This window comes from Macaca nemestrina, chromosome 7, assembly GCF_043159975.1.
Source record: "Macaca nemestrina isolate mMacNem1 chromosome 7, mMacNem.hap1, whole genome shotgun sequence".
In the NCBI taxonomy this organism is placed as follows: domain Eukaryota; kingdom Metazoa; phylum Chordata; class Mammalia; order Primates; family Cercopithecidae; genus Macaca; species Macaca nemestrina.
The window spans coordinates 124,222,644-124,237,663 of record NC_092131.1 but is presented as its reverse complement, the minus strand read 5'-3'; the positions used below and the strand labels follow the sequence as shown (position 1 = coordinate 124,237,663).

Sequence of the window (15,020 nt, the reverse complement as noted above, 5' to 3'; positions counted from 1 at the left end):
AAATATACTGGTCTTATCCTATTACTACATAAATGCTAACATATACAGACCAAATACTGAAGAACTGAAGATTGTTTGGCATTAAAATTTAATAAACCAATATGTAAAACATTTAAAGTTATTTTATTCTTTAACAAATTCCGATCATTAACATATATATCCTAAGCACTTAGTAAAGGAAGGTAGTGTATCATTTGCTCATTTATTTATTTATTTATTTATTTTTGAGATTGAGTCTCACTCTGTGGCCCAGGCTGGAGTGCAGTGGCATGATCTCAGCTCACTGCAACCTCCACCTCGCGGGTTCAAACTATTCTCCTGCCTCAGCCTCCCGAGTAGCTGGGACTATAGGAGCCCGCCACCACACCCGGCTAATTTTTGTATTTTTAATAGAGGCGGGGTTTCATCATATTGGCCAGGCTGGTCGCAAACTCCTGACCTTGTGATCCACCAGACTCGGCCTCCCAAAGTGCTGGGATTACAGGCGTGAGCCACCATGCCCAGTCTACTTTTTGCTAATAGAACACAAAAGTAAAATACCTTAGCTTTGTCTTCACTCTCTATAAATTATAATTAGAGTAATGTTGAGTTCTTACTTTATGTCAGACTCAATTTTTTAACTGTTTTTAATAGAGCGGGGTTTTGCTATGTTGCCCAGGCTGGTCTCGAACTCCTGTCCTCAAGCAATCCTACTGCCTTGACCTCCCAAAGTGCTGAGATTAGAGGCATACAGCACCACGACTGGCCTAGACTCAATTTCTTGACTGGTAAAATCACAATAACAACTTCTAATTTGTCAACTGTATCATATATGAAAATACTTAGTAATGGTAAAGTGCTAACAAAAGATTTGCTATTCTTTATTATATAAGTCTAAATCATCCTGAGAATAATAGTTATGATTACTGAACATGATTTTTAAGTAACTAATTTTAAATAGGACTAGATGGACTCCAAGTCTTTCTGGCCCAGATAATTTTGTTTCTAAATATAAATTTTGAATAGTTATGTAAAAAAGTCTCACAGAAAAATCACTGTCGTTGTCAGTTTCAATGTTAATATCATTGTTTTCTTCAGCTTCAATTTCTCTAGTTAACTGTTCTTCTTCAGCAATAGCACTAGCAATGGCTTCTTCATTGGCCTTTTCTAGACGATCTGCTAGCTCTTCTTTTTTAGCAAGGACTTCTGCCATGGACTATAAAGTTAAAAACACATAAACAAAAAGAAAAATCATCACTTGACTGGAAAGTAATCATTTTTTATGTTATAACATGAACTCAACAGTATACATAAAATTGTACTGATCTAGAACCATAAAAGGTGGGGTTCTATATAAGCTCATCCACTTACTAGCTGTGTGCCTTAGAAGCTTCTAAAAACCAAGAACCTACTTGGTATTCCATAAAATGGAACAATAATCAATGATTTGCCTTATTTACCAGACAGCTATGTATGAGAAACTGTGAAGTTATTTATTTAACAGGTATTATTAATGACAAAGTGTGAATTTCATTTAAGTGCCAAAATTTAAAACAATTATAGATTGAATACACTCATTAAATGTAAAATCAAAATAGTATACTATAATGGGAACATGGAAAGAATATATGCTATACTGGTGATGATGCTTTCTGAACATATATACACCTAACTTTAAAAAATGCATTAGCCGGGGCGGAGCAAGATGGCCGAATAGGAACAGCTCCAGTCTCCAACTCCCAGCGCGAGCCACACAGAAGACCGGTGATTTCTGCATTTTCAACTGAGGTACTGGGTTCATCTCACTGGGGAGTGCCAGACGATCGGTGCTGGTCAGCTGCTGCAGCCCGACCAGCGAGAGCTGAAGCAGGGCGAGGCATTGCCTCACCTGGGAAGCGCAAGGGGGAAGGGAATCCCTTTTCCTAGCCAGGGGAACTGAGACACACAACACCTGGAAAATCGGGTAACTCCCACCCCAATACTGCCCTTTAAGCAAACAGGCACACCAGGAGATCATATCCCACACCTGGCCGGCAGGGTCCCACGCCCACGGAGCCTCCCTCATTGCTAGCACAGCAGTCTGTGATCTACCAGCAAGGCAGCAGCGAGGCTGGGGGAGGGGCGCCCGCCATTGCTGAGGCTTAAGTAGGTAAACAAAGCCTCTGGGAAGCTCGAACTGGGTGGAGCTCACAGCAGCTCAAGGAAACCTGCCTGTCTCTGTAGACTCCACCTCTGGGGACAGGGCACAGTAAACAATAACAAACACAGCAGAAGCCTCTGCAGACGCAAACGACTCTGTCTGACAGCTTTGAAGAGAGCAGTGGATCTCCCAACACGGAGGTTGAGATCTGAGAAGGGACAGACTCCCTGCTCAAGTGGGTCCCTGACCCCTGAATAGCCTAACTGGGAGACATCCCCCACTAGGGGCAGTCTGACACCCCACACCTCACAGGGTGGAGTACACCCCTGAGAGGAAGCTTCCAAAGCAAGAATCAGACAGGTACACTCGCTGTTCAGAAATATTCTATCTTCTGCAGCCTCTGCTGCTGATACCCAGGCAAACAGGGTCTGCAGTGGACCTCAAGCAATCTCCAGCAGACCTACAGCTGAGGGTCCTGACTGTTAGAAGGAAAACTATCAAACAGGAAGGACACCTATACCAAAACCCCATCAGTACATCACCATCATCAAAGACCAGAGGCAGATAAAACCACAAAGATGGGGAAAAAGCAAGGCAGAAAAGCTGGAAATTCAAAAAATAAGAGTGCATCTCCCCCGGCAAAGGAGCGCAGCTCATCGCCAGCAACGGATCAAAGCTGGACGGAGAATGACTTTGATGAGATGAGAGAAGAAGGCTTCAGTCCATCAAATTTCTCAGAGCTAAAGGAGGAATTACGTACCCAGCATAAAGAAACTAAAAATCTTGAAAAAAAAGTGGAAGAAGTGATGGCTAGAGTAATTAATGCAGAGAAGGTCATAAACGAAATGAAAGAGATGAAAACCATGACACGAGAAATACGTGACAAATGCACAAGCTTCAGTAACCAACTCGATCAACCAGAAGAAAGAGTATCAGCGATTGAGGATCAAATGAATGAAATGAAGCGAGAAGAAAAACCAAAAGAAAAAAGAAGAAAAAGAAATGAACAAAGCCTGCAAGAAGTATGGGATTATGTAAAAAGACCAAATCTACGTCTGATTGGGGTGCCTGAAAGTGAGGGGGAAAATGGAACCAAGTTGGAAAACACTCTTCAGGATATCATCCAGGAGAACTTCCCCAACCTAGTAGGGCAGGCCAACATTCAAATCCAGGAAATACAGAGAACGCCACAAAGATACTCCTCGAGAAGAGCAACTCCAAGACACATAATTGCCAGATTCACCAAAGTTGAAATGAAGGAAAAAATCTTAAGGGCAGCCAGAGAGAAAGGTCGGGTTACCCACAAAGGGAAGCCCATCAGACTAACAGCAGATCTCTCGGCAGAAACTCTACAAGCCAGAAGAGAGTGGGGGCCAATATTCAACATTCTTAAAGAAAAGAATTTTAAACCTAGAATTTCATATCCAGCCAAACTAAGTTTCATAAGTGAAGGAGAAATAAAATCCTTTACAGATAAGCAAATGCTTAGAGATTTTGTCACCACTAGGCCTGCCTTACAAGAGACCCTGAAGGAAGCACTAAACATGGAAAGGAAGAACTGGTACCAGCCATTGCAAAAACATGCCAAAATGTAAAGACCATCGAGGCTAGGAAGAAACTGCATCAACTAACGAGCAAAATAACCAGTTAATATAATGGCAGGATCAAGTTCACACATAACAATCTTAACCTTAAATGTAAATGGATTAAATGCTCCAAGTAAAAGACACAGACTGGCAAACTGGATAAAGAGTCAAGACCCATCAGTCTGCTGTATTCAGGAGACCCATCTCACACGCAGAGACATACATAGGCTCAAAATAAAGGGATGGAGGAAGATTTACCAAGCAAATGGAGAACAAAAAAAAGCGGGGGTTGCAATCCTAGTCTCTGATAAAACAGACTTTAAACCATCAAAGATCAAAAGAGACAAAGAAGGCCATTACATAATGGTAAAGGGATCAATTCAACAGGAAGAGCTAACTATCCTAAATATATATGCACCCAATACAGGAGCACCCAGATTCATAAAGCAAGTCCTTAGAGACTTACAAAGAGACTTAGACTCCCATACAATAATAATGGGAGACTTCAACACTCCACTGTCAACATTAGACAGATCAACGAGACAGAAAGTTAACAAGGATATCCAGGAATTGAACTCATCTCTGCAGCAAGCAGACCTAATAGACATCTATAGAACTCTCCACCCCAAATCAACAGAATATACATTCTTCTCAGCACCACATCGTACTTACTCCAAAATTGACCACGTAATTGGAAGTAAAGCACTCCTCAGCAAATGTACAAGAACAGAAATTATAACAAACTGTCTCCCAGACCACAGTGCAATCAAACTAGAACTCAGGACTAAGAAACTCAATCAAAACCGCTCAACTACATGGAAACTGAACAACCTGCTCCTGAATGACTACTGGGTACATAACGAAATGAAGGCAGAAATAAAGATGTTCTTGGAAACCAATGAGAACAAAGATACAACATACCAGAATCTCTGGGACACATTTAAAGCAGTGTGTAGAGGGAAATTTATAGCACTAAATGCCCACAAGAGAAAGCAGGAAAGATCTAAAATTGACACTCTAACATCTAAAAGAACTAGAGAAGCAAGAGCAAACACATTCGAAAGCTAGCAGAAGGCAAGAAATAACTAAGATCAGAGCAGAACTGAAGGAGATAGAAACACAAAAAACCCTCCAAAAAATCAATGAATCCAGGAGTTGGTTTTTTGAAAAGATCAACAAAATTGACAGACCGCTAGCAAGACTAAAAAAGAAGAAAAGAGAGAAGAATCAAATCAACGCAATTAAAAATGATAAAGGGGATATCACCACCGACCCCACAGAAATACAAACTACCATCAGAGAATACTATAAACACCTCTACGCAAATAAACTGGAAAATCTAGAAGAAATGGATAATTTCCTGGACACTTACACTCTTCCAAGACTAAACAAGGAAGAAGTTGAATCCCTGAATAGACGAATAGCAGCCTCTGAAATTGAGGCAATAATTAATAGCCTACCAACCAAAAAAAGTCCAGGACCAGATGGATTCACAGCTGAATTCTACCAGAGGTACAAGGAGGAGTTGGTACCATTCCTTCTGAAACTATTCCAATCAATAGAAAAAAAGGGAATCCTCCCTAACTCATTTTATGAGGCCAACATCATCCGGATACCAAAGCCTGGCAGAGACACAACAAAAAAAGAGAATTTTAGACCAATATCCCTGATGAACATCGATGCAAAAATCCTCAATAAAATACTGGCAAACCGGATTCAGCAACACATCAAAAAGCTTATCCACCATGATCAAGTGGGCTTCATCCCTGGGATGCATGGCTGGTTCAACATTCGCAAATCCATAAACATAATCCAGCATATAAACAGAAGCAAAGACAAGAACCACATGATTATCTCAATAGATGCAGAAAAGGCTTTTGACAAAATTCAACAGCCCTTCATGCTAAAAACGCTCAATAAATTCGGTATTGATGGAACGTACCTCAAAATAATAAGAGCTATTTATGACAAACCCACAGCCAATATCATACTGAATGGACAAAAACTGGAAGCATTCCCTTTGAAAACTGGCACAAGACAGGGATGCCCTCTCTCACCACTCCTATTCAACATAGTGTTGGAAGTTCTGGCTAGGGCAATTAGGCAAGAGAAAGAAATCAAGGGTATTCAGTTAGGAAAAGAAGAAGTCAAATTGTCCCTGTTTGCAGATGACATGATTGTATATTTAGAAAACCCCATTGTCTCAGCCCAAAATCTCCTTAAGCTGATAAGCAACTTCAGCAAAGTCTCAGGATACAAAATTAATGTGCAAAAATCACAAGCATTCTTATACACCAGTAACAGACAAACAGAGAGCCAAATCAGGAATGAACTTCCATTCACAATTGCTTCAAAGAGAATAAAATACCTAGGAATCCAACTTACAAGGGATGTAAAGGACCTCTTCAAGGAGAACTACAAACCACTGCTCAGTGAAATAAAAGAGGACACAAACAAATGGAAGAACATACCATGCTCATGGATAGGAAGAATCAATATCGTGAAAATGGCCATACTGCCCAAGGTAATTTATAGATTCAATGCCATCCCCATCAAGCTACCAATGAGTTTCTTCACAGAATTGGAAAAAACTGCTTTAAAGTTCATATGGAACCAAAAAAGAGCCCGCATCTCCAAGACAATCCTAAGTCAAAAGAACAAAGCTGGAGGCATCACGCTACCTGACTTCAAACTATACTACAAGGCTACAGTAACCAAAACAGCATGGTACTGGTACCAAAACAGAGATATAGACCAATGGAACAGAACAGAGTCCTCAGAAATAATACCACACATCTACAGCCATCTGATCTTTGACAAACCTGAGAGAAACAAGAAATGGGGAAAGGATTCCCTATTTAATAAACGGTGCTGGGACAATTGGCTAGCCATAAGGAGAAAGCTGAAACTGGATCCTTTCCTTACTCCTTATACGAAAATTAATTCAAGATGGATTAGAGACTTAAATGTTAGACCTAATACCATAAAAATCCTAGAGGAAAACCTAGGTAGTACCATTCAGGACATAGGCATGGGCAAAGACTTCATGTCTAAAACACCAAAAGCAACAGCAGCAAAAGCCAAAATTGACAAATGGGATCTCATTAAACTAAAGAGCTTCTGCACAGCAAAAGAAACTACCATCAGAGTGAACAGGCAACCTACAGAATGGGAGAAAATTTTTGCAATCTACACATCTGACAAAGGGCTAATATCCAGAACCTACAAAGAACTCAAACAAATTTATAAGAAAAAAACAAACAACCCCATCAAAAAGTGGGCAAAGGATATGAACAGACATTTCTCAAAAGAAGACATTCATACAGCCAACAGACACATGAAAAAATGCTCATCATCACTGGCCATCAGAGAAATGCAAATCAAAACCACAATGAGATACCATCTCACACCAGTTAGAATGGCGATCATTAAAAAGTCAGGAAACAACAGGTGCTGGAGAGGATGTGGAGAAATAGGAACGCTTTTACACTGTTGGTGGGATTGTAAACTAGTTCAACCATTATGGAAAACAGTATGGCGATTCCTCAAGGATCTAGAACTAGATGTACCATATGACCCAGCCATCCCATTACTGGGTATATACCCAAAGGATTATAAATTATGCTGCTATAAAGACACATGCACACGTATGTTTATTGCGGCACTATTCACAATAGCAAAGACTTGGAATCAACCCAAATGTCCATCAGTGACAGATTGGATTAAGAAAATGTGGCACATATACACCATGGAATACTATGCAGCCATCAAAAAGGATGAGTTTGTGTCCTTTGTAGGGACATGGATGCAGCTGGAAACCATCATTCTTAGCAAACTATCACAAGAACAGAAAACCAAACACTGCGTGTTCTCACTCATAGGTGGGAACTGAACAATGAGATCACTTGGACTCAGGAAGGGGAACATCACACACCGGGGCCTATCATGGGGAGGGGGGAGGGGGAGGGATTGCATTGGGAGTTATACCTGATGTAAATGACGAGTTGATGGGTGCAGCACACCAACATGGCACAAGTATACATATGTAACAAACCTGCACGTTATGCACATGTACCCTACAACTTAAAGTATAATAATAATAAATAAATTTTTTAAAAAATGCATTATAAATAATAAAAACACATGAAATTCATTAATTAATAAATCCTCATGAGAAGCTAAAAATGTATACTAGAAACCCTAAATCAAACACTGAAATAACAAAAAACGTGTGGTTAATAAGCCATCAAAGGTGATAAAATAAAATTATTAAGAAATTAAAAATGGAAGGAAGAACACAAGTCAAAGAGAAAACAAATAGTAAAATGGTGGATTTAAACAAACTATATCAATAATTATATTACATGTAAATGTAACACGTAATAGGCAGAGATTATCAAATTAGATAAAAAATAAGACTGAACTATATGTTTCCTAGAAGAAAATAAACAGAGTACAAATAAAAGAGCTATGCTAATTAAAAGAGAGCTGAAATATTAATATCAGACACAGATTTCAGAGCAAAAAATATCACGAGGAATAAAGAAGACCATTTTATAATAAATAAAAGGGTCAATCCATCAAGACAACAAAACAATACTAAATGTTTATAGACATAACAGAACTTCAAAATATATAAGGTAAAAACTTATTGAAATGCAAAATAATATAAACCTAATGAGAATGTAAAATGATGCAACCAATTTGGAAAGCAGTCTGACAGTTGCTCAAAGAGTTAAACATAGAGTTCATATAACCCAACAGTTCCACTCCTACACATATATCCAGGAGAAATAAAAAATGTGCCCACACAAAAAATTTTATGCAAATACTTAAAGCAGTGCTATTCATAATAGCACAGTGGAAACAACCTAAATGTCCGTCAACTGATGAATAAATAAAATGTGGTATATTCATTCAGTGGACTATACTATTTGATCACAAAAAAGAACAAAGTACTGAGACAAACTAAGATATGAATGAATCTCTAAAACATGCTAAGAAGCCAGTCACAAATAACCATATACTGCATTTCATTTCTATGAAGTGTCTAAAATAGGCAAAATTATATATGGAGAAAGCAGTGTAGTGGTTGTCTATGGCATGTGTGGGTGGAGTGAAAGGGAGTAACTGCCAGTGGGCACTGGGTTTCCTTTTCAGAGTGATGAAAGAGTTCTAAAGCTGATTATGGTGATGGTTGTACAACTCTGTGAATATACTAAAAAACAACAGTAAACTTGAAACAGATGGATTGTATTATATGTAAATTATTATCTCAATAAAGTTGTTACAAAAGAAATAGATCCACAGTTACAGTCAGTGATCTCAGTACCCCTCTCTCAACTGACAGAAAAAGTAAACAAAAAACTAGTAAGGATATAGAAGACCTGAACAATACTACCAACAAAACTGATCTAAGTATTTTCTCAAAAGAAATAAAAACATATGTTCACACAAAGATATATACAAAAACGTTCGTGGCATCTTTATTCATTAAAAAAAAGATGTAATTCAAATGTCTCTGGGCAAGTGAATGAACAAACATTGTGTTACATGCATATAACAGAATACTAGCAAAGTCAATTAACAGAATGAAGTATTAATACACACAGCTACATGGATAAATCTCAAAATAAGTATGTTGAGTGAAAGAAACCAAGCAAAGCTTACACAACTCAATTTATATAAAACTGTCATCACAGTGAACAGGCAACCTACAGAATGGAGAAAATTTTTGCAATCTACCCATCTTGACAAAGCGTTAATATTCAGAATCTATAAAGAACTTAAACATATTTACAAGAAAAAAAAACAAACAACCCGGCCGGGTGCAGGGGCTCACGCCTGTAATCCCAGCACTTTGGGAGGCCAAGGCAGGCAGATCACGAGGTCAGGAGATTGAGACCATCCTAGTTAATACGGTGAAAACCCGCCTCTACTAAAAAATACAAAAAATTAGCCAAGCGTGGTGGCGGGCGCCTGTAGTCCCAGTTACTCGGGAGGGTGAGGCAGGAGAATGGTGTGAACCCAGGAGATGGAGCTTGCAGTGAGCCAAGACTGCGCCACTATACTCCAGCCTGGGCGACAGAGCGAGACTCCGTCAAGAAAGAAAAGAGAAGAGAAGAGAGAGAAAGAGACCGGGAGAGAGAGAGAGAGAAAAGGAAGGAAGGAAGGAAGGAAGGAAGGGAGGAAGGAAGGAAGGGAGGGAGGGAGGGAGGGAGGGAGGGAGGGAGGGAGGGAGGGAGGGAGGGAGGGAGGGAAAGAACGAACGAACGAACGAACCCCATCAAAAAGTGGGCAAAGGATATGAACAGACACTTCTTAAAAGAAGACATTTATGCAGCCAACAGACACATGAAAAAATGCTCATCATCACTGGCCATCAGAGAAATGCAAATTAAAACCACAATGAGATCCCATCTATCACACCAGTTAGAATGGCGATCATTAAAAACTCAGGAAACAAAAGATGCTGGAGAGGATGTGGAGAAATAGGAATGCTTTCACATTGTTGGTGGGAATGTAAATTAGTTCAACCATTGTAGACAGTGTGGTGATTCCTTAAGGATCTAGAACTAGAAATACCATTTGACCCAGCAATCCCATTACTGGGCATATACCCGAAGGATTATAAATCATGCTACTATAAAGACATACGCACACATATGTTTATTGTGGCACTATTCACAATAGCGAAGACTTAGAACCAACACAAATGTCCATCAATGATAGACTGGATTAACAAAATGTGGCACATATATACCATTGAATACTATGCAGCCATAAAAAAAGATGAGTTCATGCCCTTTGTAGGGACACGGATGAAGCTGGAAACCATCATTCTAAGCAAACTATCACAAGGACAGAAAACCAAACACCGCATGTTCTCACTCATAGGTGGGAGTTGAACAATGAGAACACATGGACACAGAGCGAGGAATATCACATACTGGGGCTGAGGGTGGGGGGCTGGGGGAGGGATAGCATTAGGAAAAATACCTAATGTAAATGACAAGTTGATGGGTGCAGCAAACCAACATGGCACATGTATACCTATGTAACAAACCCGTACGTTGTGCACATGTACCCTACAACTTACAGTATAATTTTAAAAAAAGAAAGAAAGAAAAGAAAAAACAGTTGTCTCATCACTACAGGAATTCTCTGTAACTCTCCACTGGAAACTAAACATTAAGGTGCTTATCACCTTATCACCTTTGGTTTGTCAAAACAAAACAAAAAGTATTCTTAAGACCTCTAAGAATACACTAATATTCACATTAAAGCAGAACTTATTTTCTTTTAAGTATGCAAGTTTGACCCTCAAAATAACCAAAAGGTTTTACGACTCTGCAAGTTTATATATGTGATGGAAATAAAAACAATGAGGTTAAGAATTTTTAATTCTTTCATGCTTATTTAAGTATGGGGGATAGATTTCCTCTTTTAAAATTTGATTCTACAGAATCAAACTGCAAAATATACAATTTGATATACAACTACTAAAACAAATGACCAAATTCCACCCCATACAATAAGCTCACTACTTATTTGACCATAATTATGTTCAACATTTAGAAATGTTCATTACTAAAAGACACAAGATGAAAATCAATTGTTCTACCTTATTAAAAGAATCTAAACATTTGTTTTTTATATTACTATAACTTTTATTTTCCTTTTTACCCTTAAACAACCCATATCAAGTTTCATCTCTATTGCTATTATCCCTATGAAATGTATAATTTTACCTAATACCATGTGTTGTTAAGATCTTTCAGTATAAGGCATCAAATTTTAGAAGAAATTATAGTGCACAGCAGCCTTTAAAAAATAAAAATTAAGTAATTTTTCACAGCTTTTTATATGTGCCTATTTCTTTGGAAAGTTAGTTTTTAAACAAAGTTAGCATGATTTATTCCAGATTATCCCCAGGTCAAGTATCTTAGTACTAAAATGAGCAAAAGGAAGAGATGGGTAGAAATATGTTGTCATCCAAAACCATAAATCTATAAATAATCACAAATCAATGCATTTTTAGAGATTCTGGAATAGGGATGATAAATAAATCTCATCTCAAAGACGAACTCCAAGCAAATGGTAGTGGCTGTCTAAAGTATTCTGTTAAGAAAGTTTTTAAAACTAAGTCTAGCAGACACCATTTCCCATCTATCAGAATGCTAGATGTAGCATGAAAGACTTTATTGTTACTAGTTTAGATTCTTAACTTTGGGCTAAAGAGCATTTGATCAAATCACACACAAACCAAATGATTTTGAACAAGTCACTTAACTCTCAACAGTCTCACTTTCTTCCTCTAAAAAGCAAGAATCTTAACTATATCAAAAGTTTACCATAAGAATAAAATGTTAAAATGAAATAACATACATAAAAATGCTTTAAAAAGTATAAATCATACAAGTTATTATTATTGGTGTTTATGCCTCTTAAATATACTCAGAATTCTGATAAGTTGTTCTTACCAAGTTAGCAGCACTCACATTTGAAATATCTGAAGGGTCCATTTCATTTTCTATCCTTGCTTTCTCTGCTGGAAATTTTTCTTCATTTACTTGTAAAGGAGGTGTACCAGCTTGCAGCATAACTGAAACACACTCTGTATCAATGTGGACAGCAGGTATTTCAGAAGTTCGAACATAATTGTCTTGAATACTGCCAGAATTCTTCACATCATCCAATGTACTCACTGTGAACTAACAAAACGTAGAGAATGAATCAGAGATAATTTAAAAATACAAACTATTCCACTCTAGAAGAAGAGATGATTTTGCTTAACCTATGAAGAGGTACTTGATTGGATGACAGAAAATTTACTCATCTCTTTTGTATGTTTCAAGTGTAACAAAAGGACAGGGACCATTAAACACAAATTTTACTTGCATGCCTACTATGTACTGGGCACTGTCGAAAGTTTTCTAAGAAATTAAGCAATTTATATTGTAATTTTCTTGTAGTAGGCCAATTTGTGATGAGTATTTTATGTCTTTTGCAAAAGAAATCTAGTCACAAGTATGAGGCATTCACTGTATTATACTCATACAACCAAAAGTATTACACAGTCTTTTGCAAAGACTGTCTAATATCGAATGAGGACATTCAGCACTTTTGAAAAAATCCTGAAACCAATTTTTACAAAAATATATTTGGAGGGCATTTTACAAAAAAAAATTTATATTATTCTCTTCAGATAATACTAACATGATCTCAAAGTATCTTTGTTAAAAATTCATATGGTATATGAACCCAATTCTCAGATCTGAAAGAGAAAAGCATGACCTAAGGGTGAAGATTGAAAGCATGTAGTGTCTCATTATGACATTCATACACCTTAGATTTAGATATCTTCCCTATTCCCCTTTAGGAATATTTAATAACAAACCAACAGAAATGTAAATACAATATAAAAAAACAAATACTGGCGTAGGCTAAATACACATCCATTTTTTTAAAACCTTTCAATTTAGTAGAGTCAAGCCTTTATTTTTACTTTGGACAGAGAAGAGAAAGAACAGTACTGTGTTTTCCAATGATACTCCAAGTCAAAGAACTAAAATCTAAAATTATGAATTTAAAACTCACATCACTTCTTAAATAAACATTAGATAAACACTGCAGTGGCCATAAACCTCCCCCCAGTTTGATAAATTATTTATACAAATATCAAACTTGGCTAAGTCTCGTAAACTACTTTAAAAATTCTACTATTAGTCCGAACTTAAAGTGTCCCAAAGTGTTGATTTTAGTATAAGCATTATTTAAATTACATAACATTGTTTATATTGCTATCAACATTATTTATATGTTAGTCGCCATGGTTTATAATCTTCTTGGCAATATTTATATTAGCATTAGTTATGTGTACACTACTCAATCCCACCTATTAAAAAACTCAGTATCATTTATATAACAAAATCAAAGCTAAACTATGAAGTAAAGACATTAATATGCTAATTCCATCTTTAAAATGACAGTGGAGAAAACAAATATCATCAACTTGGCTGCCATCAGTAGTGAACTTTTATACTGAAAAATTTTAGCAACAGTTTTACTTGTTGAAAAGTTCTATGTACAGATTATTCCTGAAATCTCAATAGCATATAGGTTTATTCACTACACACAACTGCATAATTTTTAGAGTAAGTTATATTTTTTAGCTAAACACAGCAAAAATGCTGTTTGTTAAGTATTATAAAAAGTAGTTTATTCACTAAGTATCTCTAAAGTAGCTTACAACACTAAAGAGTTTCTTAAAGTTACATCAAACAAATGTATACCAATTAATTCCTATGCATTTAGGACTCTTCCATATTGTGAGAAATTAAAAAGCACATAAAATACTGCCCAAAAAGGAATTTGCAATCTCACACAGGCATAAAACCAATACACATTAAAGAGTTTATAGATCAGAAACAATGTTAAGAGTCATTCTCATCAGTAAAGGAAGATAAGGAATTTGAGGAGCATTTCCAGTTGAAAAAAATCCTACAGGTAAAAAGAGAAAGAATTTCAAAAAGCAGATATTATTCTGGACCAAAAACATTACAACCATTTTACAACTGATCTATTTAGTTCCTGTAGTATGATATTTAAAAAAAAGCTCCTGTATTTTATCAGTCATTTTACATCAAATTACACCAACGGAACATGAACCTTCATATAAACAAATACCTAAAAGTATAAACTAGTACATCAAATAGGTAAAATAAACATCAACTCAACTCACAGAAGAAATACTGGGAATATTAACTTTAAGGAATTATATTAAATATTATCAGCAAATTACACTCAATTTTCAGTAAGTAGAATAAGTTCAAATTTTAACACAGCAAATGAGGCACAAAGACATCACCTTAACCAAGTACTCAAAGTTAATAACAAACCTAGCCAAACTGATATCACACGCCTCTAGATGTGACACTAAGGACAATCACTTTATTCCTATCAAAAATGCGTAAGCTAAATTGAACAATGTTCAATTTGAACATTGTTCAAACAGTGAACAAAGGACAATGTACAAAAAAAAAACCTACAATGTATTCTTCAAAACGATTAATGTCATGAAAGACAGACAGGCTGAGAAACTATATCCAATGAAAAATATTAAAGAAACAGATCAAACGAACTGAGTAATTCCACATTGGATCCTGGAGGACATTCTATTTTTAAAAAATTATTGGGAAAACTAAAAAACTTTAAATATAGACTATAAATTAAATAATACATATATATCAAATTCTCTGAATTTTATAATTGTAATGTGGTTATATAAATTTATTTGTTCTTTGGAGATCCAT

At 36.6% G+C, this 15,020-nt stretch overlaps 1 protein-coding gene across 11 annotated transcripts in view; it reads right to left on the bottom strand.

Moving 5' to 3' along the window:
* Positions 1–15,020, bottom strand: part of LOC105491013 (S-phase cyclin A associated protein in the ER) — a 560,926-nt gene that overhangs the window by 414,520 nt on the left and 131,386 nt on the right. For 9 of the 11 annotated variants that reach the window (XM_071100885.1, XM_071100886.1, XM_071100887.1 and 6 more), the window contains 2 exons: positions 12,189–12,419; positions 1,025–1,195 (listed from right to left, as the gene is read on the bottom strand). In XM_071100885.1, the coding sequence (XP_070956986.1) occupies positions 1,025–1,195; positions 12,189–12,419 (402 nt within the window). The remainder of the gene's footprint in view (positions 1–1,024; positions 1,196–12,188; positions 12,420–15,020) is intronic. The other 2 variants (XM_071100888.1, XM_011757090.3) reach the window with 1 other exon arrangement.